Source organism: Salvia miltiorrhiza, chromosome 5 (genome assembly GCF_028751815.1).
Source record: "Salvia miltiorrhiza cultivar Shanhuang (shh) chromosome 5, IMPLAD_Smil_shh, whole genome shotgun sequence".
NCBI classification, from domain to species: domain Eukaryota; kingdom Viridiplantae; phylum Streptophyta; class Magnoliopsida; order Lamiales; family Lamiaceae; genus Salvia; species Salvia miltiorrhiza.
The window spans coordinates 34,816,594-34,841,727 of record NC_080391.1 but is presented as its reverse complement, the minus strand read 5'-3'; the positions used below and the strand labels follow the sequence as shown (position 1 = coordinate 34,841,727).

Below are 25,134 nucleotides of genomic sequence, written 5' to 3'. Positions count from 1 at the left end.
GATATGTTGACTATGAAGTAAAGTGTTGACTCTGTTGATCTTTAGCTCTGCTCTGCTAAGTTAACTCTAGTGCGAAGTCAGCTCTGCTGATTTAGCTCTGCTCTGACACGTTTGTTCTGCTCTGGAGATTTTAGCTCTGCATAGGGAAGTTCAGCTCTGACTCTGCAAGTCAGCTCTGCTCTGCTACAGAGCTATCCTCGCAGCTCTGCTCTGCAGCGGGCTTTTCTACTCTGGCACGGGCTTTTCAGCTCTGCAGCGGGCTTTTCAGCTTTGCATACCAGAGTACGCCTAAAAACACCATTCTAACCCAAAATCTCCAAAATTACACTCTTCCAACTATAAAACCTAAATCTCCTGCAAAGCATAAAACAAACCATAAAACGCACCAATTTCCAGAATATTTATCTAAAAACATGTACATGCAAACCCTTAAAAATAGAACAATTAGGCATAAATCAGAGACTTTCCCATTTGGAAATTGTATCGCCAAGTTTTCTAGAAAAATTGAGATCTCTTCTCACAGATAGAGCTGCGGAGTTGAATCTTTAGGGAAAGAGAAGAGAGAAAACTTAGATGTAACAAGAAAAGACTAAGGAATGATGTATTTGATAACTTCAGAGAAGAAGATGAACAGGCTATGATAAGTATGAAAATTCGTGCCCTATGAAATCCGATTTGAATGTAGTTACGACACGTGTTCCAAAATATGAGTTTCTCAGAAAAAGGTGGGATCCTTAAGATAGAGGAAATAACTTCTTAAAATAATAAACAAATGTGCAAGGATATCTTAGTTAGAAGATTTAGTTAACACATAAACACTTACTGGTCGACTTATCATTGTAGTCAATCGATACCTCATAGAATGTTAACCGAAGGCTTAAGTTCCCTGTCAATCTTTTGACTCACTTCTTCGGTGCACACGTCATCAGTTGGCAGACCATCATTTGAAATCTTCAGTAGTAACTCCAATTTGTTGTTGTTTCAAAAAATGATTGACTTCATTCTTCTGGATTGATCAATCTTATCCTTCCACAAAGATCGTTAAACCTTTCTTCAGGGAGTGCATGTTAGCAGATCTGCTCGTTGAATGCTTGTGTGGATCTTCTCAATTGAAATGTCTTTCTTTTCAACATGATCACGGATGAAGTGATGGCGTATAGAGACGTGCTTGATTCTGGTGTGGTGAACATGGTTTTGTGAGATTGCAATGGCGCTGGAGCTATCACAGTATATAGGAACTTTACTTTCTTCGATCCTATAGTCCTTCAATTCTTGGACTAGCCATAGAATTTGTGAGTAGCAGCTTCCAGCGGCCATATATTCAGCTTCAGTTGTGGATGTGGCGGCTGATGTCTGCTTCTTTGAAAACCACGAGATAAGCTTACTTCCAAGGAATTGGCAAGTACCGGAAGTTGATTTCCTATCAATGGCGCATCTAGCAAAATTTGAATCAGTGTACCCTGTCAACTTGAAGTCGTCGTCGGCTGGATACCAAAGGCCTACATTGGATGTGCCTTTGATATATCTTAGAATGCGTTTTGCTACGTCCATGTGAGCTTCTTTATGATCTGATTGATATCTCGCACAAACTCCAACTGCAAAAGTTATGTCTGGTCTGCTTGCAGTCAGATACAATAGTGATCCAATGATCTCTCTGTACTTTGTTGAGGAAACTGATTTTCCAACCTTTTTTGGATCAAGTTTCCAGTTAGTGTTCATAAGAATCTTCACGCTCTTCATATGTTGAACATCGAACTTGTTGATCAGTTTCTTAGCATACTTTGATTGATTGATCAATATGCCTTCCTTGGTTTGCTTTACTTGTAATCCGAGAAAGAAATTCATTTATCCCATCATTGACATCTGGAATTTATTCGTCATAATCTCAACAAACTTCTTGCACATTCGTTTGGATTTGGATCCGAAGATGATATCATCAACATATATCTGCACAAGTAGGAGATCTTATGCTTCCTTCAGTGTGAACAATGTTCTATCCACTAATCCCTTCTTGAATCCTTGTTCGATCAGATACTCTGAGAGAGTGTCATACCACGCTCTTGGTGCTTGCTTCAATCCATTGAATGCCTTCTTGAGTTTGTACACCTTATCTGGTCCAGCAACTTCAAATCCTGGAGGTTGTTCCACGAAAACCTCAACACTGAGCACTCCATTGAGAAATGCACACTTTATATCCATTTGGTGTACTTTGAATTTCATGTATGCTACATAGACTAGAAAGAGTCTGACTGCTTCTAGTTGAGCAACTGGGGCAAAGGTTTCATCGTAGTCGATCCCTTCTTCTTGACTATAATGTTTGGCCACTAGTCTTGCTTTGTTCCTGACAACATTTTCTTTCTCATCCTTCTTATTCTTGAAAATCCATTTCAGTCCAATACCTTTTGCATCATCTGGGCGATCCACAAGCTCCCAAACTGAATTCCTGTTGAATTCATTTAGCTCTTCTTGCATAGCTATTATACATAGAGTGGATTTCAGCGCTTCTTCTACATCTTTGGGTTCTGTATCTAATAAGAAGCAACTGAAATTTTCATCTTCGTTGATGCAGTTCTGGTTAATGTCGTAGATAAGGTTGCACATTGATCTTCGAGTCTTAACACCTTCCGAAGCTTCTCCAATGATGTTGTCCTTTGAATGAAGCTCAAATTATCTTCTATACTTCTTGATTTCTTCTGGTGAAGGTGGAGGTTCTTCAGTCAGAATTTTTCACTGTCTTTCGGTTGACTTAGGTTCAACAATTGCTTCAGTTCCTCTTCGAGCAGGTGTGTGTTGAGTTGGTGGTATGTTTAGTTCCATGCGTTCTTCAGTGGGAGGAGTTCCCCTTTGACTGATGCCTTCTGTTGTAGCTTCAGTTGGACTGATCTTCTGATACTGAAGCTCTTCAGTATCTTCGTCATTTCCTGGTCCCCACACCAACACTTCAGTTGGTTTGTTGCTTTTCTTTTCAGTACTGGAAACCCCTTTATTCTTAGCATTTTCTTCAGGTTCCCGTTCCTTGAACTCACCAAAAGACTCGTTAAAAATAACATGAGGTGTTTTTTCCACCCCTAATGTTTGATAGTTAAACACTCGATAGGCTTTGCTGGAATCTTCAGTACCAGCATATCCAAGAAAAATTTATGGACCAGCCTTACTATCAAAGGTGTTTAACTTTGCTTTGTCATTGTTATGGATAAAACACCTGGAACCAAAAACATGAAAGTAAGAAATTATTGGCTTCATGTTCTTTCATAACTCGTATGGAGTCTTTCCATGTCTTTGAGTGAGGAATGAGCGGTTCTGAGTGTAGCACGCGTTGTTGATGGCTTCAGCCCAGAACTTCAGTGGAAGTTTTGATTCAGCTAACATCGTCCTTGCTGCTTCCTTCAAAGACCTGTTCATTTTTTCAGCTATTCCATTTTGTTGTGGAGTTCTTGCTACAGAGGTCTGATGGCTGATTCCTTTTTCTTCGCAGTAATTTCGAATCACTGAATTTAGGAATTCAGTTCCTCTGTCTAATCTGATACTGATGATGTTCATATCCTTTTCAACACTTAATCTCTTCATCAGTTTTGGCAGTTCCTTTAGTGTCTCGCTTTTCTTGTATAGAAAAATAACCCAAGTGTATCGTGAATAATCATCTTCTACAATAAGGGTGTATTTTCCATCGTTGTAACTTCTGGGAGACACTGGTCCAAACAGATCCATGTGAAGCAGTTGGAGAATTCTTTCAAAGGAGTAGCCTGTTTTTGACTTGAATGAGGCTCTGGTCTGCTTTACTTTGTGGCATGCTTCACATTCTTGCATCTTCTGGAACACAATAGAAGGTAAACCTTCTACTAGTTGATGCTTCGCAAGTTTGTTGATTGTTTTGAAGTTGAGGTGGTTGAGCCTCATGTGCCATAGCCAATTGAGCTCCGTATTGCTCCTGCTGATGAGTCATGTTTTAGGTGGACTATCTTTCCATGAAACGACGTAGAGATTTCCTTGCCTGATTCCTCTCAGCACCACCACCTTCTTCTTGTTGTTCTTTACAGTGAATTCATCCTTCTTGATCTTCACTGCGAACCCGCTGTCACAAAATTGACTCACAGACAACAGATTATGTTTTAGCCCAGAGACATAGCTAACATTACTGATACTGGCGTTACACCATAGCCTTTCATTTCTCCTGTAGAGTTGTCTCCGAATGCCACTTTTGATCCAGCTTTCTCAACATATTGAGTAAGATATTCTTTGTAGCCCGTCATGTACTTCGAGCAACCACTGTCCAGGAACCATGTTTTGATTGGAGGTTTGGCCTCTTCCTTCTTTTTGCGTTTCCTGGTTTTCCCTGCAAGGAAGAAGTATTTTAGATACTCAATCAAGGTTTGGGTCCTTGAGTGTTAGTTATTGTTCCCTTGGGAACCTAGATTTGCTTCATCACTTGTCATGCAACTGCTCCTTTGCGGTTGATTGGTCGTCTGACTTTAGTTGTTGGTACTTCAGTTGACACATGAGCTTTTCTTGGTTGAGTCTTCTTCTTCTTTGGAGTCTCCTTCTTGTAGTAGTAAGGTCTTGTGTAGACTGGAAGTCTCCTTTGATCAGTTGTGTATCTCCCTTGAGAAACAGGAGTTGGTCTTGACTGATGGTGTCTTAACTGATAGTGAGGAGCATTGAGTTGAGTTTGTCTGAACGAAGACTGATGAGGTCTAGTCATATGGTGTCGTGGTTGAAACTGAGCATGGCTGGATTCATCATTTTCTTGTCTCCATGGTTGTTGCTCTTTTCTGAACTGAACTGGTTTTAGTTTCTGGTAGCTCTTGAACTTCCCCCGGGACTTATGAGGAATATGTTGATTTTTTGCTCCACTACATTGATGTTGTTTCAGTCCGGAAGATCTTTTTCCACATTTTGACTGAAATCGACTTTCCAGTCTCTTCAGAAGGGCATACCGATTGGGTGCCTCCTTTGATCGTCTGTAGTCTAGAGGAGGAGGAACATTCCTGTTCACCATCATTTTTCTCTTCTGAGCTTCTTCTTTGTCATGATCCTTGGGTTTTTCTGGTGTGCCATTGTCGGATGCTTCAGTTACATTGTGGATCATGATTGTTTTTCCTTTATCAGCAGTTGTTATCTTCTCTCCAATGCTTTCCACTAAAGCTTTTGATGGAAAGTTATCCATAATTGGAGATTCCTTCATGCATTGCTTGACTATTTGCTCTAATTTTTAGTTGAGCCTCTTGATTTTGTGAGGCCCTCTCGCATTCCACCGCTGATTTCTGAAGCTCAGTCTTCAGTTGGATGTTCTCCTTGATCAGTTCATCAAGACCATTCTCTTCTGTATAATAGACATTGATTGTTTCCTTCTTTGACTGATCTTCACTGACCATTTCTCAAGTCTCTGATTTTGTAGCAGGAGTTTCTCGAAGAGTGATCTCAATGTTTGATGATCAGTCATGAGCTGATCATACTCATCAACTTCATTGGTTGAGGTGCCTCTAGATTCTGAGTAATCTCCTGTAAACATGAAGGAGTTATCAGTATTAATAGTTCTAGATTGAGAGTTTACTTCAGGTCGATTCAATCCATTGTCGTAGCTGTTGCCTGAGTTGTCAGCCACGCTTTCTGTGTCTTTGGCCATGAGGGCTTGACTCTCATCGTCTGAGATGGTGGAGTTGCTGGTTGATGATACTGATGTTGATCCAGAATCTTCAGCATCTCCAGCCATCATTGTTTTTCTTCTCGCGTACTTGCGATCCCTTTTGGCTTGAAGTTCTTTGCGTTCTTCGGGTGAAAGTTCAGGCAATCTAATCTGTAATACCCTTTCTTCAAGCATCCAAAATATTCCGCATCCCTCATGTTGATAGTGGATGATTTGTTGTCTCCACTCCTTTCGGTGGAGTGTCTGGATTTGTGCTCTCTCTCATTTCCTTTGTAGTTCCCATTGTGGAACTTATTCTTGTATTTGTGAAACTTGGATTCCATTCTGTTGAGTCAATAAAGTATATTGACTGAGGAAATCCTCTGGCTTCAGTTCAGTCAGCTCCTTCGACTGTCTCTTGTTTTCATTTATTGAAGCCTTCAGTACGACACCCTTTGATGATGCAGGGATGTCTTCATTTGATCCGCCTGGCTTGTTCTTGTTGATGTCGAACTCATTAGCCTTGAGATTGGAGAACAATTTTTCATTTGGCAGCTGGTTGAATCCAGGTTTGTGCTGGTGCTGACAGTATACACCGCTAATCTTCTGATGGAAGAGCACGAATGACTTTGAGATTGATGTCTCGTTGATTGTATTTGTCCTTCGATATTGACTGAATTTCGTTCAACAGTTGAGTGAATCTGTACTCCGTTTCGTCGACTGATTCATTCTTCAATATTTTAAATGAATAGAATTTCTGACAAGTAACTAATAGTTTGTTTCCCAGAATTTCTTCTGACCCGATGCACATAGTCTCGAGCGTTTCCCACATCTTCTTTGCGGTTTCGCACAACATTAGTTTGGCGATGTGTTTGTCTGGTACAGTGCCAGAGATGATGTTCTTGGTGTGATTGTCTAGTTCGTCAAGCTTTCTTTTTTCAGTGGTGAAATCTGACTTTGACTTGATCCTTATTTCATCATACGGATCCTTTGTGATGTCCACTGGTACTACCTTCTCCGTTGTCCAGATGATGATTGGACCGTTAGTGATGACTTTCCATATTCTACAATGTTGGGCTGTAAGGTAGCTCTTGACTCAGAATTTCCATATGTTGTAATTCTCAACCGAGCATATCGAAAGGGATGATGCACTGCCGGGGTTAGTAGCCATAAAGGAAACAGAAGAAAAATAGATAAGCAGCAAAAAACATGTTGGAGAAAAGAAGATTAATGAAAAGTTTTAAAACCCACTTTAAAAGATCTAGTTCAGTAGAACCGGGTCAAAGCAGCTTGTTCTTACGAACAACCTGCTCTGATAACAATTGTTGGGTCCCAGAGGGTCTTTGAACAGGTGTATGAGGGAGGGAGGGGGGGGGAATACACCTGTAGGGTAATTCTTCGCAAAAATTGATGTATGAAAATAAATGTGAATTTAATAGTTTTTAATAGAAAATAGGCTAGCGACTGATACTGATAAAACTATCAGTGGATGACTTCAGTTATATGAATCAGTCAGACAACTAAAGTCCAGATAAGGCTTCAGTCGAGTTTGAACGAAAATAGAGAAGTGTTATGAATCTTACTGATTGTCCGTGAATTTATCAGTTAGACTAATAACAGTGGCAGCAGAAATTAAACTTAGTTCAATTAGCCTTTGAAAAGAATGTCACAAATAAAATTCTTAGTTTCACTTTTCAGTTAGTCAATTTCAGTTGATAATAACAATTACGCAAAAAGCAAATAACTGAAAGCAGATAAGAACACGAGAATTTTTACGTGGTTCGAAAACAACGTTCCTAATCCACGATCAGATGATTAATCTGACAAACACTCTGGGTTAATGCTTTAGGTGCACAACAAACTCATCAACACCTTAGGTTGGATTTCTCGCTCACTCTTAGCACGCTAAGACAGACTCGTGCCCGGACAGCGCTTCGCTAAGATCTCTAGAGTTAGAACCCTGGTCTGAACTCTTTTCGCTCGATTGAAAAGTGAGTTTGATCTCTTCCAAGTAGGATTACTGAGAACATAGTCTCAAGTAACAAAAATCTTAGGCTTTGGATAATACAAGGGATGCCTATGAAACTAAGAGAATATTTGTAATCAGTGATCTGATTTTTGCTTTGATGATTCTCTTATTCGATTCAAACTTTTAAAGGCAGTTGAAGGATGAGTTGCGAATTTGACAGAGTTTCAGCTTGTGCGTTTGAATCCGTGAAGATTGCAGTATTCCTTGAGCTCTATTTATAGGCGAAGTCTTGAATAGATCCGTTGGAGAGATGGTCTTCAAGATTTTTGCCGTTGTGAGAGTAGATTTGAATCCAGCTGAGGCTACAATCTTTGAGGTTCCTGTTTTGGTGAAGAACGGCGTCTCAAAGTACATCTGGTAGAGTGCCTCTGAAAAGGTTGCACCAAGTAGGAATTCTCTGCAGAGAAAGGACGATCTTCAAAATCTCTGCATTAAATGCGGCTGAAGGAGCATTTAATGCTGATTTCAGAGTTTCAGTCCGATGAAGAATGTTAATTGATGCTTGTCAGGAGCATCAGTTTGCTAATTCCATTTGCTCCGCATTAAAACATTAGTTATCACTGATAGTTCAGTGAGACTCTCGTCCAGTCAAAACTGATGCATTTGACTTGTCTTTTGCGGCTTTCTCCAGTTGTGGTCTTCAATCTTCAGTCTTCAGACTAACTATAAACATGAAATCTAACACTTGAGTTCGAAAAGTTCTAGTTTATTACAATAAGAACAAAGAGTTTTGGTATCATCAAAACTAGGGATATGATATTTCATTAAGTTCCCAACAATTGAATATTTTATTATTTTTTTTAAACAAAGTTGAACATTTTATTGTTACCAACTTATTTTATATGTTATGTAATCTTGATTTTTTTCTTCAATATCTTATATTTTTTCATTTCATGCTTGCTATATAATTTATATCTTTTATTGAAGGAATATTAAACTGTCACAGCATTGGAGGATGATGGAGAAGTTGAAGGGGAGAAGTTGATGGTTGGTGAGATAGCCGTTGGAGATATTGGCTTATTAAAGGGAAAGGGATCTGTTTTTAAAAGTGGCTGAAAGAGGAATATCAGATCTCAAAAACGTTTTATTTACTTATTAAAGCGTGTTTTATGTATTGTTTTGTCTTTTTCAATTTTCTGTTAGGCCAGTACGTGGAGTAGGGGACCAGCTATATATATGTGTGTTGCATGAAAGTTTTAACCTAGTAATGAAAGTTCTCCTTTTCTCTTATCTCCTCTCCTTCGCCTCCAATTTCTTTTCCTATCTCTCTTTTCTTATCTGGTAAAGAACACATTTTTATTACGTTAAAACACCACAAAATATACAATATCACTCCATGCACTCATAGATCCATAACAGTTGGTATCAGAGCAAGGTTCATTTGTTTTCACGCAACAGATCTTGTTTCGATCATGGCCGATGGTACGCGTTTGAAGGAGCTGCAGGATGCACAAAAGAAGATGGATCAGTTACTACAAGCCGAATCACTAAAAAGAACAGCTACTGTAGACAGGTTAAAAGAGCTGATCTCTGGTCTCGATATGAAGGTGGATACTAAGTATGATCAGTTATCTTTTACCTTGGGCGAAATCAAACAACAACTTTTGAGCTTGGGGCAGAACAAAGAAGGAATGGGATCTATTCTGGGTCGAACTCCTAGTTCCATCAGGAAGGAAGGTAGCTATGCAAAATCTCACGCTTTTACATCCAAGCTCAAAACTGATTATACTTCACAATCTAGTTTTAACTCTGGAAATTCTGTGCATCGAATTGATTTCCCTAAATTCAGTGGTGACAATCCTAGAGGGTGGATTCTTAAATGTAACACATATTTTAAGTTGACAGCTGCCATGTCTGATGAAAATATGGTTCAACTTTCTGTTCATAACTTTGAAGGGAAAGCATTACAGTGGTTACAGAATTTTGGTTGTGAGAATCTATTCTCTCTTAGCTGGGAGCAGTTTATGGATGTTGTAGCTGCGAGATTTGAGGACTTGAATGAGGGAAGGATTGTTATGGAGTTTAAAAACCTCAAGCAACATGGTACCTATGATGAGTATGTGGAGAAGTTTGAAGAATTGAGGGCTTGTCTCTTATTGAGCAACAGCATGAACTACTCCGAGGAGTATTTTGTGGCCAGTTTTATCAGTGGGCTTTCTGAAGAAATGCAAGGGTTCATGCTATTGTTTAAGCCTAAGAGCTTGAGTGAGGCAATAGAGATGGGGCATAAACAAATCACAACACTTGAGGCTATAGCTAAAAGGGTGAAACCTCCTCCGAGGAATTTTCAGAACCAAGGATGGGGGTATAAAAGACCAGAGAGAGGAACACCTACCAAGCCGAGTGTACCAAGCAACAATAGAACTCCTATCAAAATCCTCACTCCAACTGAAATGGCAGCCAGGAAGGAGAAAGGGTTATGTTTCAACTGTGATGAAAAGTTTTTTGTGGGACACAAGTGCAGAAACAAGTTATTTTATATGGAAATGACTGAGGCACAAGAGCTAGCCTACTTACAACATGAGGAAGATACTGTGGAGCTAATCTTGAATGAAAAAGAGCCTATGGAAGAAGTGCAAATTAATATGCACGCTATGTTGGGGGGTGCCAACTCCAGAACTATGAGGATTGTTGGAAAGATTGGAAACACCCAAGTCAGGGTACTCTTAGATACAGGGAGTACACTGAGCTTTCTGCAGGAGAGGTTTGCAAAAGAGAATGGCATTAAACTAGAGTCAGCTGATCCTATCTTAATCAAAGTTGCCAATGGACAGAAATTGGTTAGCAATAAGAGGGCAGTAGATCTATCTTGGGAGGTACAGGGACACCAATTTACATACTCTCCCAGGATTTTAGCTAGTGAAGGGTATGAATTGATATTGGGTAGTGATTGGTTGGAGTTTTGTTCACCTATTATTCTGGACTACAAGAACATGACCTTCACAGTACACCAAGGAAAACAAAAAATCAAGTTAAGAGCTGAGACTGACCATGCCAGATTTCAGGAAGTCTCAACTCAAGGGTTATACCATTTGGTGCATTACCATGTTGATGAGATAGAGGAGATATACCTGGTGGACTGCCAACAAGTTCATGAGAGCAAGCAAACCGAGAGCTCAGAATTGGAGTTGTTGTTGGAAGAATTCCAGGATGTTTTTGCTGAGCCTCAAGGCCTTCCTCCTGAAAGAGGCATTGAACATCAAATTATTATCAAGACAGGGAGTATTCCTAAACATCAATATCCCTACAGGACATCTCACAGCAATAAGAATGAAATTGAAAAGATTGTACAAGAAATGTTTGAGGCTGGAATTATTCAACACAGCAGGAGCCCTTTTGCTTCTCCAGTTATACTAGTAAAGAAGAAGGATGGTTCTTGGAGAATGTGTGTTGACTATAGGTACCTTAACTCCCTCACAGTGAAGCATGATTTTCCTATTCCTATTATTGATGAGTTGTTGGATGAGCTACATGGGGCTAAGTTTTTCTCAAAACTTGATTTGAGGTCTGGTTATTTCCAAATTTTAGTGAAGGAAACAGATAGGTATCTCACAGCCTTTAGTACTCATCATGGCCACTTCGAGTTCTTGGTCATGCCCTTTGGTTTGTGTAATGCACCAGCCACTTTCCAATCACTTATGAATCAGGTTTTCCAACCTCATTTGAGGAAGTTCGTATTGGTATTTTTTGATGATATATTGGTTTATAGCAAGACAGAGGGTGATCACCTACTACATCTGAGAAGTGTCTTAAGTATTATGAGGGAACAAACTCTTTTTGCCAAGAAGAGTAAATGTCAGTTTCATCAGCAAGAAATAGAGTACTTAGGACATGTTATCTCAGGGAATGGAGTTGCTACTGATCCAAGCAAGATAGAGAGTATGGTTAAATGGCCAGTTCCATTGAATATCAAACAGTTAAGGGGCTTTTTGGGTCTTACTGGTTACTATAGGAAATTCATTAAGCACTACGGAGTAATCAGCAAGCCACTTACCGAACTTTTAAAGAAGGATTGCTTTAGGTGGACAATAGAAGCAGAGCAAGCTTTTTCAGCTCTCAAGTTAGCCATGACTTCTGCACCAGTGCTGGCTTTACCTGATTTCACAAAGAAATTTGTTTTGGAGACTGATGCTAGTGGCACTGGAGTGGGGACTGTTCTGCTCCAAGAGAAGAGGCCAATAGCTTTTATGAGTAAGTCATTATGTCCAAAGAATCAGGCATTGTCCGTTTATGAGAGGGAATTTTTGGCTGTAATATTGGCAGTACAGAAATGGAAATCTTACCTACAGGGCCATAAATTCATTATAAAAACTGACCAACAAGCTCTTAGGCATTTGTTGGATCAGAAAACAATGAATCCAGTTCAACAAAAGTGGATCACTAAGCTGCTCGGCCTCGACTATGAGATTCAGTATAACAAGGGAGTGGAAAACAAGGCCGCAGATGCATTATCCAGATATCCAGAAACAGGAGAAGAGGCTTTTGAATTATCTATTGTATCACCTACTTGGTTGTTGCAGGTCAAGAAGAGCTACGAAGGAGATTCTCATTTCTCTCAAGTGTTTACTGCTAAGCTGGAGGATCCTCAGTCCCATCCTGAGTTTCAAGTGGAAGCAGGGATTCTCAAGTTCAAAGGAAGAGTAGTGGTTGGTTCTTCCACTGATATGAGGAAACTTATTCTGGCTGAAGTGCACAACTCAGCTTTTGGTGGACATTCAGGAATCCAAGGTACCTATTCTAGATTAAAGACATTTTACTTTTGGCCACACATGAAGAAAGATGTAGAGTGTTGGGTGAAGGAATGCGATATTTGTCAAAGAAATAAACCAGATTTGTCGAGCTCTCCAGGGTTACTTCAACCTCTACCCAATCTACCCGATTAGAGTGTTTAGGTTTTATTTCTGTTTCTTGTGAGTAGCACGATCGAAGCCCTGCTAAGCCTTCCTTGAGAGACGACTTGAGTCACCTTACCGCCCTAGGACGACCTCGTATAAATTCGAGTCCATCCGCTAGGTGTTTTTGGATGAGTCAAATTTTGGCGCCGTTGCCGGGGAAGGCTTTAGGCATTTGATTGTGTTGCATTGTTTTCCGTGTTTACTTTTGTTTATTTCTTTTGACTCGGTTATTTTTCTCCCTCCGGTGCGTTTGATTTGTTTGTTCGTGTTGTATATGCAAGGACGTAGAAGCTTGAAGAGAAAGCTTGCACCTTACTACGACAACATTCACCGACCTCGTGAGGTCCCTTTAATCCTGGAGGTGGAGTCCGAGTCTAGTTCGAGAATCCTTGTGGAATCACAGTCTCGAGAGGGAGACTGTGAAGAGAGAATCGCTTCCAACCCCATTCTGGAAGCCGTTGAGGATACACCTTCTTTGCACTCTGACGGAGAAGAAGGAGCTCGGCCTAATCCTGACCAAGAAACCATGGCGGAGCAGAATGTCCAATACATGGGGGATTTCTCCAGGCCGGTCATTGGGAACACTAGCACTTCAGCGATAGTGCTTCCCGCGGCGGTCCGGAATTACAATCTGAAGCCTAACGATTCAAACCTGCTGCCGCTCTTTCATGGGATGCCAAGTGAGGACGCCTTACAGTTCGTCCGTGACTTCTGCACTCAAGTGCAGACCTTCCCACTGCTGGAACTCACCGAGGATCAGTTGAGACTCAAGTGCTTACCATATTCACTCAAGGACCGGGCTAGAACGTGGTTACTGTCCCTGCAGCCAAACTCCATCACCACATGGGGAGAGGCATGTGAGAAGTTTATGCTCAAGTACTACCCTAATCACAAGACACAGGAGATTAGGAGCCAAATAATGAACTTCATGCAAGGAGCTGACGAACCTCTCCACGAGGCTTGGGAGAGATTCCAAGAGCTCCTCCGCCAGTGCCCGCAGCACCAGTTAGCACCCGTCATGTTGATGCAGTTCTTCTATGACGGATTGATTCAGACGGCGCAGTTTATGGTGGACAGTACAGCAGGGGGCAACATTGCCCGGAAGACAGCTGATGAGCTCAAAGAGATTTTCGAAACACTTGCCGCGAGTTCTCAACAGAAATCAGTTAGAGGAAGGAGGGTTGAAGCCAATGCAGTAGCTCCCAACAATGAGCTTCAGAAGCAAGTAGCGGACCTGATGAGGCAAGTACAACACCTCACGATGAACCAGGTGAAGGCTCCACCAGTTCATGCGCCACCAGCAGAAGGATGTGGCATATGTGGCGATTTTGGTCATGGAACCAACGCGTGCCATCGCATGGGGAAATGCACACCTGAAGGAGAAGCAGAGGTCTATGCTGCTCAGAGCTATCCGGGGAGGCCTCAATTTGAACAGAGGCCCATCTTTAATCAAGGGCAACAAAGTTCCAACTCGGGTTGGAGAAATGAGCAGAATTCGGGATGGAGGAACCAAGCTCCTGGCCAAGGGTCGGGATCAAACCAAGGCTATCAGTTCCCCCGACCTCCACAGCAATTGGGGTATCAGCAACAACAGCAGTTTTACCCACCCCAGCAGCACCAACCTCCAGGCCCCTTATTTGAAGATCAAATGCAAGCTTTCATGCAAGCTAGCAAACAGGCGATGGAGGCTCAGAGTGCTACCATCAAGCGCCTCGAGACTACAGTTGGGCAGCTAACTGGAGCATTGAATCAGCTGCAGCAGGAACAGCCAACTGGGAAGTTCCCAAACCAGGACCAACAGCCGCATCAAGCCCATGCCGTAGCGGTAATCAAGGAGAATGCCCCAATGACTACGGGGAAATGGAGAAGCAAAACCGTGCAAGAAATCAAGGCTACCCAATGTCCCAGTGAGTCACTGCCACCTGTCCCTGCTGCACCAGAACAACCACCACCCAAGCAAGGAGATCCAGGTAGCTTTATTTTTTATATTAGCTTAGCTGGGGTTGAAAAGGTCTTAGGAACGCTTGATTTGGGCGCGGCAGTCAATTTCATGCCGCTTGATATTTTTGAGAAATTGGGAAATAAAGAGCTGAAATGCACGAACGTTAAGATAGAGCTAGCTGACGGCTCCATTAGCAGCCCACGAGGCCTTGTCGAGGATGTTAAGGTGGTCGTGAGGGGGATTAGTGTTTTAGCTGACTTTGTTGTACTTGATGTGGGAAAAGGGATTAGAGGCGAGAATGGGCATTTCGTGCTACTTGGCCGACCCTTTATGGCCATCACCCAGACGTGCATGGATGTGAGTACGGGGACTGTGAGTATGGCAGGGGCAGGAAGAGCGATAACATTCTCAACCTTTGATGAAAAACCTACTTCCTCCACTTCCTTAATTCAATGCTGCTCTTATGTTGAAACTATTGATGCTTTGGAGGAGAACTGTATTGTGCAGGAACTATTGAATAAGCTGCAGGAGGAGGACGAGATCGTGGAGCAATTCCTTGCTAACTTGCAGGATGAGGCTGGCATTGAGCAGGAATTTCTGGAAAAGCTGCAGGAGGAAGATGATAAAGAGCAAGGCCTTCTGTGTGCTTTGCTATTGGAAGAGAAGCTTGATGAGATTAGGTCACGCAATTTCGTTGGATGCGTGGATAGAGGGCCATCCCAGGATATGAGCATGGAGGACTCATTTGGAGGACCCGCAGCTGCAATTCAAGAAGATGTGTTTACAAGGGCGCTAAGGCAGCTGGAGCTTCAATCGGATTTTGGTTAAGGGGTTCTCTTAGTCGGGCTGGCGACTTAAAAACTAGCGCTGCATGGGAGGCAACCCATGTTTTCTTGTTTTTTTTCTTGTTTCATTTTCTTTCGTTTTGTTCGTGTTATGTTTTGTTGCTCCTGTTGTTTGGTGCAGGTTGTTGCGTTGGAGACTGCCTGTTCTTTGGATGAGAGGGAGGCTGACATCGGTGGACACTACAGACTCACCTTTGGATCAGCGTTTAGGGAAGTTTCCTATTTCACCCCTCTTTTTGTTTGCACTGAGGACAGTGCCAGATTTTAAGTGTGGGGGGGCGTTTGTTGGTATTTGTAAATCCTGTGGGTGTTTTCTCGTAGGTGTTCTTGGGCTTTCTTGTGTTGGGGTGAATGGTCCCCTTGTCTTGTTTTCTTGCTTGTTTTTAAGTGCATCGCATGTTGATAGTGGTCCATTGGCGATTCTGGAATTTGGTTGTGTTGTTTGTTGTCCTTGTCTTTCATGATTGATTTGTTCCCAACATGGTGTAATTAGCTTAAGGTTTTGGTGCAACACCCTGATGAGCAACTCTTAACGTGATTTGTCCGGTAGATGCTAGGGGGAGTGTTTTCAGTGCAAATTCCTAATATCATTCTCTGTGTTGAATTGTTTGGTTGGTTGTTGAGTTTTTGATAGATCTGGGTCTCTGCTCCTCTAATGGCTTCATTATGAGCATGGGAAACCACACGAGAATATTTTGGATCACCTCCAAAGGTTTAATCTCGTGAATTATGGCCTATCTATTAAGAGCGAAAATAACTTGACCCAAAAAAAAAAAAAGAGAAATGTGAAAAAAATGAAAGAATGTGAAAAAAGGATGAGATATGATTATAAAGGAAATTGCATTAGGAAATTCACCCCTAGCGGAGAACTGGGTCTGATCGGATTGAGTTGTATCACCTTGTTGTTGCATTTTTAAACTTTAACTTTGAACATCCGATTGTGGACATTGATACCTTGAAGGATTTGGATTGGTTAGTGTTTGTTTGGTGAGAAGAATCGCTTGTGGATTTTCTGTCGATGTTGTGATTGTTGCTTGAGGACAAGCAAGGATTTAAGTGTGGGGGGGTTGTTTAGCCCTATTTTGTGATGATTTTGTGAGTTTTCCTGCTGCGCATTCGAGCTCGTTTCGTACCTTTGTGCTATATTTTTCACGTGCTCGATGACCTTTTGGGTGTGCTTCTGTCGTATGCAGGAATCGGGAGTTACCGCGCGTTTCGGCATCGTTTGGAGTCGGTTGGGAGTCTGAGCTCACGGCGGCCGCCGTCCCACGGCGCCGCCGCCCCACGGCGCGGGCCGCTCAATGTTTGGAGAGAAATTGCGAAGGGCGCTCACGGCGCCGCCGTGTCACGGCGGCCGCCGTCCCTGGCGCTCGGCAGTTACGTTTTCTTCCATATTTAAGGCCTTCTTTAGGGTTTTTCAGGATATTCTCGACCCCAGCAGCCTCCAGACGATTTTCCCTTGTTTTCCTTAGTTTTAGAGTAGTTAAAACATCATCAAACATCTTTAGCTTTGTGGATTGAAGATCAAGTTAGTTTTCTTCACATCGGATTGAAGTTTTGAATCGTTCTCGCTGTAAGAACTCTGTTTATGTTTTCTTTAGAATTGAATGGTAGTTTATTTCCTCTGCATAGATTATTGTTGCTTCGTGTTTATTCAATGAATTGCTTGTTCGTTTATCTCGCCTAGATAACTAGTGCTTGCGATTGTTGATTTACTATTGCTTTCTAGATTGCTAGTTCAGAACCCTAGGTTTATTGTCTTTCCTGCACTCTTAATCTGCTTTCTATCTTTCGCCTAGATAGATTTATATGCTTCCTGTTGATTCTGCATTAGATAATTTACAAGCTTTATTTAATTACGCCTAGAATTAAAGAGAGAGTGTCAGACCCAATCTACCCGATTAGAGTGTTTAGGTTTTATTTCTGTTTCTTGTGAGTAGCACGATCGAAGCCCTGCTAAGCCTTCCTTGAGAGACGACTTGAGTCACTTTACCGCCCTAGGACGACCTCGTATAAATTCGAGTCCATCCGCTAGGTGTTTTTGGATGAGTCAGGTAGCCCGTGCCGCACCGTACCCGTCGTGTCTCCTTACACCGTTCTTCGTTGTTGATTCGTCGTCGTCTCGTCTCGTTCCTCAGTTTTACAGATTACACAGGAAAAACAAATACAAAAGAAAACCTAATCTAACCACGGATTTTCTCATGGTGAAAAACGATTACAACGTCAAACGACGTATCCCACGAATCAACAGACCACGAAGAACAACAGCAGTAAAAACAACGCACATTATTAATCGTACATAAATTAATAATAGAGCCAATAAATTAATCCTGGGCTCTGATACCAATTGAAGGAATATTAAACTGAATTAACGTTCCGCTTTGCCCGATGATCGTTTCTTGGTTATTATTAATTTATCATACAACGATTAATCCTAACATGCTCCTATGAATTTAACAGCTGCACATAGGTGTTAGGAATTACTTACTTGTAAATCGGATGCACAGGTGGTTGATGATCGTGTCGAAAGACTCCAGTTCTGATCTTCTCGACTGTATCCCGCTCAAGTCTCACCGTTGGATGGACAACGAACTGTGAGAAATCCCAAGCTAGAAATCCCCACGTTTCCTGCGCCCCATTCTCAGTTCTCAAACCCTAATAATTATCAGTGTGTATTTCCTGAGAGCTGACAGCTGTATTATATAATACAGAAGAGAGAGGGGGGCGCCAACTTTAGTAGGGAACGATTTCTAGCCCTACTTGGGCTAGGAGATATTGGGCCAGTCCAGGGACCAGATACAAGGAATAAAGATGTGCCTCAAATAAATTAATTTATCAATGGTCAGCCCAGACCATAATTAATTTATAAATATCAGTTCATTCCACTAGAGAACCAATATTGACTTACCCCTTTATTGCCGGTGATGAGTCGGGGCTTGTATTTAGACTTATTAAATCCTCGTATTTAAAATATCCGACATCCATTAATTAATTAGAGCTCTGACAGCCTAAATTAATTAATCTCTTTGTAATCCTTAAGCAGTACCACTCAAACCTTATTATTGCGCCTGAACTTAATCAACCTGCAGGGTTTAGCACAATAAACATTATTGAGCTCCTTAAGGGGATGTCATTATCCTATACGGATACGATTACTAATACAGATAATCAGATATCATATATTGACCGCTATCACCCAAGATACAGAGTACACAAGTTACTATATAACTCTTGCTCATAGTAAGTCAAAGTGATAAACGAATCAACATATATATCTGACATCTTATTAGTATTAAGATCTTAAAAGTCACCGAGATCTCTAATTCTTCACTTAAGTCAGATAGAAGAATATATCTCACTGTGGTCCTATCAATACGTATAACGTACCAGTATAGATAAGTAGTCAAGACAAACTACTTCCATCTAAACTGCAACCTAAACCAATAACTTGTCCTAGAGTTATTTCGGTTGTGATCATATTATATCTCTTAAGGTTAATCCAATTATATGGTCTTCTGTGATCTACAACACACCATATAATCTACTTATATAGAGATAAAGAACATACATATGCAATCATGAACCCAATCAGATAGGAGATTAAATAGTGAACACATGAATCATTGTATACAAGCATAAAACGTTCTTGCTTTCAGTATACAAATCCAACATTTATTTCTATGTATATTTTATACATTATACATTAGATCATTAAGAATAACAAAATACAAATGATTACTCCCTCTGTCCCTGAAATAACTTCCTCTTTTTTTCTTTTTGGGACGTTCCCCAAATAACTTCCTCTTTCTTTCTTTCCATTTTGGACAACTATCCCACCACTAATAGTATTTTATTTATTCTTACTTTTCACTTTTCACCACTCTCAATACTAATTATAACACATTTTCACAACTTCCAATAATAATTATAACACTTTTTATCACTATCAATACACTTTACAACTTTTACTTAAAACTCGTGCCGTCCCCAAATAGGAAGCTATTTCAGGGGCGGACGGAGTATTTTATTTTTACGTCTTTAACCCGATTAGCCCGATGGGCTAGCCTGAAAATTTATAACCCGATAAAATCCTCAACCCGATTAGCCCGCACCCGATTAACTCAAAATCCGATAGGGCTGGCCCGAAATCCAGTGGGCTAGCCCAATTAACATCCCTAATCGAACAACTTACTTACTATGTGTGTTCAATTGACATCCCTAATCGAACATCTTAGTGTGTTCAAGCTAGGATAAGGATGTTTACAATGAAAATGCTTAGTCTGGAACTATAAATGTATTCACAAGTTATTCACTTGGCATTTACCATGAAGAACTAGTTCCTAATCATGATAGTTTGCTGTTTTCTAAGGATGTATCATGAACCTACACAACAACTTCATGTTTTTCAACCATCGCCATCACGCGTGTCTTTCTTCCAATGTATATATAGATGCTGACGTGGCATGAGTCAGTCTGGGCACGAGTCAACATGTCTGATGAGGGGTAAGATCCTCATCAGCGTAGGACATTGCACTCAACGATAATTTTTTCATGATATTTATATATGTGAATGAAAACTAACAACACAGGTAGATGATGAAAACCAAAGGAATGAAGGAGAGTTCGCTTGAAGACAGCGCATGTTTAAGAGCCCAACCAAGGACTTTACCAGTTCGCGGCCTTATGAAGTTCCGTATGTGTAGCCCTGTGAAATCCCACCTGTGCAGCCTTATGAAGATGAACCCACACAAATCCTTGAAAAAATAATATGTGTAGGAGAAAGAATAACCTGCGCAGGAACCCATAGACATACCTGCGCAGACCATCAATTGTCTTTTGTTAAAGACGGAAAAGCTGCAAGGTTGTTAGGGAAGGACAATCAAAGTGATAACGACACTGGAAGGACGTCTGTGCATGAAAAGTGCGTGTGAAGGATAAAAATACCATTGTACCCTTTTCCCTTGTAATGCCTATAAATACCACACTAGTCATTGTAATATCATCATCTTCTCCATACACTTGAATTTTACCGAAATATAGGAAATATCTTTATGTGCCTGTAGAAATTGTGTTCTGGAATACTCGATTGTCTATGTGAATTTACTCCAACAGGTCTTTTCCTCATTCTATCGTGTTATGATTATCTTGTTGATGAAAGTAGATTTTATCAATTGGCGCCGTCTGTGGGAAAATCTGTGCTAAGGCGTGAGTTGGGATTGGGTTTTTGTGTTCTGTTCTTCTTGTTCTTGAGTGGGAAAAGGTCATGTTTAAGAATGTTTTGGGGAAAGATCTCTTGATATGTGCGTGGATCCATGTTTCTTTTTGGACTTTTTACGTTTGAGTTCTTATATGCTGTGCTAGGATCTTTCTGTCTACTCTGTTTATAGGTTGATGTACTCATAGGTTGAATGAATGAATATGGGATGGTTAACTTATTTTTTGGGTGGATTTTGGGGACATTCATCTCTCTCATGCTTCCTGGGTTTTACGTTTAAGTTTTGTATATGCTTTGTTGGAATTCTCTTGTGTGCTATGTTTGTGAAATGGTGTATTCATGGGGTATATGTCGAAAACGAAGGAAATATTTATGCTTAGTGTTTCTTTTTGGGAGAGAATGTAGGATTAATAACATGATTTGGTGGTATATGCCTAGTTGACAGTATCTGTGCACAGTTAAACCTTCTTTCCTTAGTGATATGTTTACTAATGTTTGTTCTTTTTTGGAGGATGATTGCTCATATACAACATGTGATTATGGTTATGATCTTTTGGTTGGACTGAAGAAATGGTTAATCCTCATAAGTGATCTGGGTATTTTCGGAGATTATGAATAACCATGGTGTGGAGTTGTAGGATTTTTCAAGGTTTTTTTCCCAGGAAGATCTATTGCTTCTTATGAACATCCATAAGAAAGGATTTCTAAGCACCTTTTACTATTTGACAAATCCGTACTATTGATCGTAAATCTTGTTATGGGCCGAAGTTTTTGGGTTTCTGTGGGCTTTCTTATCTCAGCTAACAATTATAATACAGAAATGGGGTATCACACGGTGCAACCAACCTGCGCAGGAATATCTGCGCAGTGATAATTCTATATATTTCTCTCTATCTTATTTATTCATTCCAACAGATACTGATCATGGAAACTAATGACCCCCATTAGGATCTCACCAAAGAATTCGACAGCGTAGCAGAGAACAGCGAGAATAAGAAACTTGGGACTTCTTCAACACAGAGGGTTGATCTCTCCGAGCTTATGCCGCCAGGGTTCACTACGGTTAATAACACTCATTCTTCAGGGCCGCATATGACTACACCAGGGATTAGACAGTCACTAGTTGGGCCAGCTATGCAGGATAATACATTTTCTATTCCTGCACCAGGTTTGATTAACATAACCGTAATAGAGTAGATGATGGCTATGCTTAATTACGCTACCATGCATCAAATGTTGGGGATACTGCTCACCCCGATAGAACCAATAACACCATGAGAAGAGGAACATGTAATTCATAAAAAAGCTACCACCGCACCTACGTAGGAGAAAGGATTTGAAGGTCCTACTGCTTCGAATCCAGTTACCCAGAGGGGAATAGAAAGTGCTGGGGAAGAAAAAAGGAAGAACAAAAGAAGGTTTGTCACGCAAAGTGTTGAAATAGAAGATGCGGGCGACTCAACCAGTGGAACCACCCCACGACGCAGTTTGGAAAATCAAAAAGATAACACTAAGTTGAAGGAAAAGTATCATTCCTCAAAAGTCAACTGAAGAGTTTGGAAACCGAACTAAGGGAGAATAGTCAGGAAATCAAACGAAATGAAACCTTTGATCACGAATAACAAGTCTTTGAGGAACCGCGAAGGAAAAGTCATCGTAGATTCACATAAACCATCACTTCAAGGGGAAGGAAAAAATGTAATACTACCCATCGTATGATACCCCGGCTTAATGCAAGTCCCTTCTCCGATGAGATCTTACTGGAGCCCCTGCCTATCAATTATAGGTTGATATTATTGGATTATGATCGAACCACCGATCCCGAGGTGCACATGGCATGGTTTGAGGGGGCTACACTACACCAATACGCTGAGGGCATTAAATGTAGGATTTTTGCAACTACTCTTTCGGGGATGGCTCAGCATTGGTTTCACAATCTAAAGTGTGATTCCATTCACTCATTTGGAGATCTCTTTCTCATATTCATGAGACAATTTGCTAGTTCTAAACAAGTGAGTAAGACCGCTATCTCTCTAATGGATATCAAACAAGAACCACATGAAACATTGAGGGAGTATGTGGCTCGTTTTAACGTAGCCGCACTGGACATACCGGAGGCAGAATCACAGATTAAGTGGTATGCCTTTGTTAGGGGATTGAAACAGGGGCCTCTCTTTGATGCATTACAAATAACACCACCAAGAGACTTTGATGATATCATGGCCATACTACCTGGGTATCTGCAATTGGAGGATGCAAAGGCCGCAAGGAGGCTAGAATCGGATAAATACCGATAAAAAAGAAATGAAAACAACGCAGATTACAATGACAAACATTACCAAAAAGCACCATATAAGGGATTACCACCAAGAGTACCATCTACGGTGGTGGAAACACCAACTCCCTCACCCAGAGCTGTACCAAAAGACTGACGGGAAGAGCGATGAAATGACTTGCGCAAGCGCACTCCTTTGAACAAGCTCGCAGATGAAATATTTCATCTTGTTAAGGATGAGAACTGGTTTAGAGCCCCATGGGACTATGTCCATGGCAATCCAAAGCCGAGAAAGAATAATCTACTATGTGAATACCATAACGCGTATGGACATCCAACAACGCAGTGCGGGCACCTAAAGCATCAATTGGAAATCTTAGTGAGAAAGGGACTATTAGACAAGTTTATTAATGGGGCTCCCGGAGAAGTACCCAAAGAACAACGCAATGGTAACAAGGATCGAGGGCGAGGTGAAAGGGATAAAAGAGGAAGATATGAGGAGCGAAGATATGAAAAGGGTAATAGGCGTGATGGGGAACAAAGGCAAGAAGCTCCCCAACGACCTCCTTTCCGGAGAGAAGTCTACATAATCACCGGAGAGAACGATATTCCTACATCCAACCGGGCGAAGAAACAGATTGCTAGATAGGTGCAAATGGGATATTATGACAAAACAGTAATGACAGTTAACAGCGCAGCTGATAACACTCATTTTTCCATGGTTTTTTAACATTCATATGATGTTAATTTTATAGGAAATTGAGTGTTGGATGATTGTTTTGTGCTTAATTTGCTTTATCTTGTGAAACATGATTCTTACTCGAACTTTGAAGGAATTTGCAGATTTATTGAGTTCGAATTTGGAACAATGTTCTGAAATAGAAGTTGTAGATCGTCTCGATACGAGTTCGTGAGCGCAAACGGATCATAAATCGGAGTTCGGACGAGAAAGTTATGGCTGAAACAAAAACGTCGCGCGCAGCAGTAAACATTCGGCGACCCAGACGGCGACCGCCGTCCAGGTCGCCGAATTCCCTGTTTCAATTTTTGGCCTCCGGTGGAAAATTCGGCGGTCGCCGAATCCATGAAGAAATTGGCCATTTTTCGGCGACCCAGACGGCGATCGCCGAACGGGTCGCCGTTTTTAGGCGTGTTTCCGTTTCCTTCCGCGTTTTTTACGTTTTTCCAAGTATTTTCGAGCTCAAACACTGTATTTTACCCTGACACTATAAATAGGTCTTCTTTTGACCTATTTAGGGTCCCCAGCTTTAGTTTTTCAGTTCTTAACTTTCATATTTCAGTTTCATAGCTTTAGAACTTTTTAGCTTTCCAGTTTTCAAGGCTTGGATCAAGATTGAAGATTCAAGCCGCTACAATCGTTTCAATTCGGTTTTTATGCAATTTGTTTTTACAATTGTGTTCAATTTAATTATGTTTATGTTTTCTTTTGTGATGTCTGGCTAGTCTTCTAATCTGAACCTAGGGTTTGTATATAGCTAATTGATTATGTGTTTTTGATTTATTGATATCAATTTGCCCTCCAACTTATGATTTATGATTCCTGGTGCTTATTTATCTTGTGAATTATCTGATCAATAATTTACATGTCTAGCTGTTCAGTTTGAGTCTTGAATGCGATAATTGTTCAGCCGATTCAGGAATGCATGATATAGTGTTAGCCTTGAGTCTTGAATGCGATAGGTGAAGCTATAGGAAGCTATTCTTTATGTGCTATTGGGAGTTAGTTTATTCCTTGGAGTCTTGAATGCGAAAAGGGGTAGATTAATCTACGTTTATAGGTGGTCGTTAGAGACGCTTGTGAACACTATAGTGATCTTTCATCAGGGTTGGATTAAAATTGGTAATTGAATCAATAGGTTGAATACATATAGTTGATTAGTGAAAATACATCCCTAGGGTCAGAGTTTTTATCTTATTTGATTTAGTAATCGTTTTTATATGCTCTTTAGTTTAAGTTGATTTATTTTAGTTCGTGTTTCATCCTCAGTCTTGTTTACCTGTTTACTGTTAGAGTCCGTTTAGTGAATAGCTAGAGTAATTTCGCTATTATAGTCTCTGTGGATACGATACTTGGCTTGCTAATTCTATGCTATAATTACACTGTGTAGTTGCAGTTTTTGTTGCTAAGAAATTAGTGATCAACTTTTTGGCGCCGTTGCCGGGGACTGTTTAGATTTTGCTTTAATATTTCCAATAGGACTTTATAGTACTGCAAGTTTTTCTTTTTGTTTTTATTTTTCTTTTCTGATCTTTTTGCTGTTTCTGTAGGTTGCATATGAACACACGATC

General features: G+C 40.8%; 2 protein-coding genes across 2 annotated transcripts; one reads left to right on the top strand and one right to left on the bottom strand.

The window, feature by feature from the left end:
* Positions 1-1,053: 1,053 nt before the first annotated feature.
* LOC131025840 (secreted RxLR effector protein 161-like) lies at positions 1,054-1,845 on the bottom strand. The gene has a single exon (XM_057955625.1). It carries the CDS (start codon positions 1,843-1,845, stop codon positions 1,054-1,056), a length of 792 nt encoding a protein of 263 aa, XP_057811608.1.
* A 20,536-nt stretch (positions 1,846-22,381) lies between these two features.
* Positions 22,382-22,846, top strand: LOC131025839 (uncharacterized). Its single transcript, XM_057955624.1, has one exon. It carries the CDS (start codon positions 22,382-22,384, stop codon positions 22,844-22,846), a length of 465 nt encoding a protein of 154 aa, XP_057811607.1.
* Positions 22,847-25,134: the final 2,288 nt, after the last annotated feature.

Coding starts and splice junctions, on each gene's coding strand:
- LOC131025840 (XM_057955625.1), bottom strand. CDS start 1,845: ATGAATTTCTTTCTCGGATTACAAGTAAAGCAAACCAAGGAAGGCATA.
- LOC131025839 (XM_057955624.1), top strand. CDS start 22,382: ATGGCATGGTTTGAGGGGGCTACACTACACCAATACGCTGAGGGCATT.